This window comes from Vanacampus margaritifer, unplaced genomic scaffold, assembly GCF_051991255.1.
Source record: "Vanacampus margaritifer isolate UIUO_Vmar unplaced genomic scaffold, RoL_Vmar_1.0 HiC_scaffold_30, whole genome shotgun sequence".
NCBI classification, from domain to species: Eukaryota; Metazoa; Chordata; class Actinopteri; order Syngnathiformes; family Syngnathidae; genus Vanacampus; species Vanacampus margaritifer.
Window position 1 is genome coordinate 200,133 of NW_027520740.1, and position 4,808 is coordinate 204,940.

Consider the following 4,808-nt stretch of genomic DNA (forward strand, 5'->3'; position numbering starts at 1 on the left):
GGTTAGGTAGCATTTTAAGAATACTTTTTGGTTGGTTTAAAGTAGGGATTTTGTTTTGTTTTTCTGATTATAACTCGTTCCTTTTACTAGTTGAGATGGCAGATATTTGGAAGATTCGTGACCTGCAATAGATTAATGGGGTTATTTTAAATCTTTTTCTCATCTCTTCCTGACCCTAAAAGTCCTCCGCTGCAGTATCTTAATTTACATCTGCTTAAATTGGTTGTTTTTCTAATCTACAGAATTCAAATTTACATTACAAACTCTTGCCTCAAAGGCTTTTGTTTTTATGGCTCCTGGCTAGCTCAGCTGGAGATCTTTTTATAGTTCTGGTGTTGGCCAAATTGCCCCAATTTGGTTTTTATTATCAACAGGACACAAGGTGTCAGTTTTTTTTCCCTTTTTGAAGCAGCAATTTGGAAGCGGCTGCAGTTTTCACATTCAGGTCTGAAATGATCAAAATTGATCTTTATCAGATGGGGGAATGACTGGTCTGTCTGTGTATGGTTGAAAAGGAAGTCTGATGTGAGAATGATTGGTCTGTCTGATGTGAGAATGAAGTTTGGTGTGAGGAATTTACAGGCAGCGAATGAAGAGGATGGGAGTTGGAAACGTAAGTTCTTCAAAGATGACAAAAGACAACCAGAATAGCAGAAAATAAGGTAAGTATATTCAATTTCAGAAACAATTGAAAAGTATAATTTCTAGAGCCCATGGAATTTGCCATTTAGGTGTGGAAGGAACATTGGGACACCTGGTGGACATTATTTTATGAGACAAGTTGTAAAAATGAACTGTAGGACTGCAGTGTTTATTAAAAGGTATAAATATATATAAATCTCTTCTCAGACTGTTTATGGCCCGGCCGGACATGAGCAGTTTTGGGTTAAGATGATGTTGTTTTTAAATGATTTACACTGCTATAATAAAAAACAGCGTAAAAAATACAGAAATTTGATGTATGATAAAAGTACATTTATGCTAAATCTACAACAGTAAATATCATGGTAAAATATTTGATTAATCATTATCTACTATTATAAGGGCTTCTTAGGAATATTGGATTAGACGAACCCATTTGAAAAAACAAAAACTTCATAAGATATAAAAAGGTTGGACTCCTTTTGAGGGTCATAAAAACAGGCTGTTTCCCGCCCCTAATGTTCCGCTGGGGAGTCACACGTTGAGAGGCCCCCGGTAATTAAAGAGATAGTGTCTACATTCTCTAAGCTAACAGATAACTAACCAGAAGTTCCTTCAAAAATAAATGATTGTCAATATGTGTGGTTGAAAGTAACTCAACCGAAATGGTCTTGTCCTCATTGGCTAGGTCCATTTAAGGTCAAGGAGCGTACATCCTGTGCGGTGCGCTTGTATCGAAAAGGGGATACTTGGTATCACCTCTCATCTACAAGGTCGGCTGTTTCTGGTTCAACAATGCCACCAAGGGCAACCATCTGATGATCTCCGCCCACACCAGTTGGAGCCATCTCACCGAGCCCCACCACGCCGTTTCCAGTGTCTACCTGACAAGCTGTCCAAGGAGGGAAGCTGCAGCGGGGGAGGTCCTGGAAGGAGGTTCATTGTAGTGCCTTTTCCATGGGCAAAGCTGACCAAGTGTCAATCTGCTGTTTGAAGGAGAAATCACTCAATGGTGATTTGAGTCACATGCCCCTTTTCATCAATTCACAAGGATAGAGTCACACTGGGAATGAAGTCCCGTGACCTTTCCTGCGATCTCTGGCAGTGAGCCAGGGCTCAGAAAAAGGCTGACAACGCCTCTAAAAAAAAAAAAATAAAAATAAAAATCATCAACCAACGACTGACAAACATCCTTCTCCTTCGACGAAAGAACTTCTTCTCAAGATGGCTTCGATGAAGAACTCTGCTACTAATTGCTGCATTGTGACGGTTTTTCTCTTGTTAATTGTTGTGCCATTTTGGTTTTTCATGAAACCCCTTGACGTGAGTTTGAATACAACACACCGGTAAAAGAAATGTTATTTCTACCCAAATTCCAATGGATAATGAACTGGGCGTATAATAACTCAATTGTCCTGACCGTTGCTCCTAACACAAACACATCTGTCAAACTCCCCATTAAATCTTTGAAGGGATTTAGTAGTGGGGGGCCGACGAAGGGGGGCCTTTGGCTCAAGTACTGGTGGTATTTGACAGGTAGTGTTTTACGACTGGACTGGAGTACATTCCTTACCACCCAAAATGGCCAATACTGGCCGCCAGGTTCCAGTAGGGAGGCAGTTTATTTTGCCAAGAGAGTAACATTGAGGAGAATGGGACATCATTTTGAATTAACTTTTGTTTTTCCTGAAGGTAATATCCGGCCACCTAATGTAACCATAAATAACACTTTTTGTTATGGCCTAATGCTGTGGGCATGGTTCTCTGGAACTGATCCCTATTTTCCAATTTTAATTTGCATTGATAAAACTATGAGTAAGACAGAACGACCTAAAATGACTAAATATACAATGGAGTCTGGGGTAGAAGCTTTTAGTGTCCAAATTGATGAAGTAAGTGAATGGTTTCGGGTAACAACGGGCCTGTCTGGTGGCAGTAATAATTGGCTGCTGTTAGCAAATGCAGCAGCACAGGCTTCTGGAGAAGATTGCGTCGTATGTGTGGGCCCAAGACCTTTATTGAGGGTGATTCCTGCTAAAATAGAGGATAAATGTGTAATGGAACTAATGAATAAAACTGTCCCCAATGATAAATGCTCTAAATGGGATAAAGTTTATCCACTGGTTGATTGGCAAGATACTAAACCTATTTTTTCAAATAAAGTGGCGGATGGGGATTTTTCATGTATTAAAATGTCAGGTACTGGGAAACAATTGGGAAGACTGAACCACACCACTCACTGCATTTCAGCAACAGATGTGGGTCGTAAATTCCAGCCTCAGTCCAGAGCTGACATTTGGTGGTGGTGTGGGGACAGCCGAATATTTGATAAGTTACCTCTGAATATGAAGGGATATTGTGCTCTCATCACCCTCCTTCTGCCAGTAGATATTTTCCCTACATCGGTTGATAACCTTCTGCAAATTGTTAATACTTGGCAACCAAATTTTTCTCATTCTTTTCAGAGGGCCAAAAGATCCACTTGGCAGGATCAAAATGTTCCCACATACATAGATGCGATTGGAGTGCCACGCGGGGTCCCAGATGAGTATAAGATTGCGGACCAGGTGGCTTCAGGTTTTGAATCTTTGATTTGCTGGTGGTGTACCATTAACAAAAATGTAGATAGGATTAATTATGTACATTACAATGTTCAAAGACTAGGAAATTGGACTCAATCAGGTTTCGAAGCAGTACACGGCCAGTTGTCAGCTACATCTTTAATGGCTTTTCAGAATCGTATAGCCCTTGATATGTTACTTGCAGAAAGGGGTGGTGTTTGTTCAATGTTCGGAGAACAATGTTGTACTTTTATTCCTAATAACACTGCACCGGATGGAAGTTTAACCAATGCCATTGAGGGACTCCGGACACTTAAAAAAAATGAAAGAGCAGTCCGGTATTGATACGTCAATTTGGATAACTGGATGGATGCTTTTGGAAGATATAAAAATTTTGTTTCAGCTTTTTTGACAACTTGCGGTTGTTGCTGTATTCCTTGTTTAAGATCGTTGTGCACGCGGCTTATTGCCACAGCCATTGAAAAGCAAGATGTACAAAACAAGTCGTCTTATATGATGGTTGAATCTGTAACTTCTAAAGCTATGACCGCGGTGGCGACATCAGATGAAGATCCAGCTGGAATTTTTCTCTAGACTATTTCTAAGGGATTTAATGTCTTATTTTGAACAAATATAGTTTGTTCATTGAGGGACTGAAGACATTTAACATTTTCTATGCATATTTTTACTGTTTATGAATTTACTTATAGTATATAGATGCCATTTAACTGATAATGTTTGTGTGAAATATATTGGACATATAACTAGTGTAAGGAATAACACTTTTCACTCCCTTCGAGCTGGTGAGATAGGAATACACAGGGGAGGCATGCATGTTCTCAAGTTGATAACACTGTGGGTTTTAGGGAGTCTAGGTCGCAGGGTCGTACCTGTCTAGTCATATATTTCCGGCTCTGGACGAAACTGGAGTAAACATGTCAATGAATCACTTGTCTGTTTATTATAATTGCTAACCCTTTGTCCAGCCTCAGAGGAGGAGTATGCTTTTTTCCTCTATAAAGCGACTGTGTGTTTTTCATATGGACACACTCGAGGCTTAACATCACCTTTGAATGTAAGCATGTCTTGTGTCTTTTAGGAGCTCCTAAAATAAATCTTTTGCAAAAGAAGCTTCTTCATCAGATCTCATTTTTCAATTATTTTTGAACACGCAAAGATTACACTTAATATAGTAATCAACTAATACCTTCAGTTTCAATTTAGGGTTAGGGTTTCAAACTAGGGTTTTACATTAGCGTTAGGTTTTCAAACTAGGGTTTTACATTAGGGTTAGGGTTTCAAACAAGGGTTTTACATTAGGGTTAGGGTTTCAAACTAGGGTTTTAAATTAGGGTTAGTGCTTCAAACTAGGGTTTTACATTAGGGTTAGGGTTTCAAATAAGGGTTTTACATTAGGGTAAGTGTTTCAAAACAGGGGTTAAGAATTAGGGTTAGGGTTTCACACTAGGGTTTTACATTAGCGTTAGGGTTTGAAACTAGGGTTTTACATTAGGGTTAGGGTGACAAACTAGGGTTTTACATTAGGGTTAGGGTTTCAAACTAGGGTTTTACATTAGGGTTAGGGTTTCAAACTAGGGTTTCAAT

General features: G+C 39.3%; 1 protein-coding gene across 1 annotated transcript; it reads left to right on the forward strand.

The window, feature by feature from the left end:
- The first annotated feature begins 409 nt into the window (after window positions 1-409).
- Window positions 410-4,333, forward strand: LOC144040787 (uncharacterized). Its single transcript, XM_077555207.1, has 2 exons — window positions 410-662; window positions 1,331-4,333. The coding sequence occupies exon 2, from the start codon at window positions 1,998-2,000 to the stop codon at window positions 3,546-3,548; it is 1,551 nt and encodes a 516-aa protein (XP_077411333.1). The 5' UTR covers window positions 410-662; window positions 1,331-1,997; the 3' UTR covers window positions 3,549-4,333.
- The last annotated feature ends 475 nt before the right edge of the window (window positions 4,334-4,808 follow it).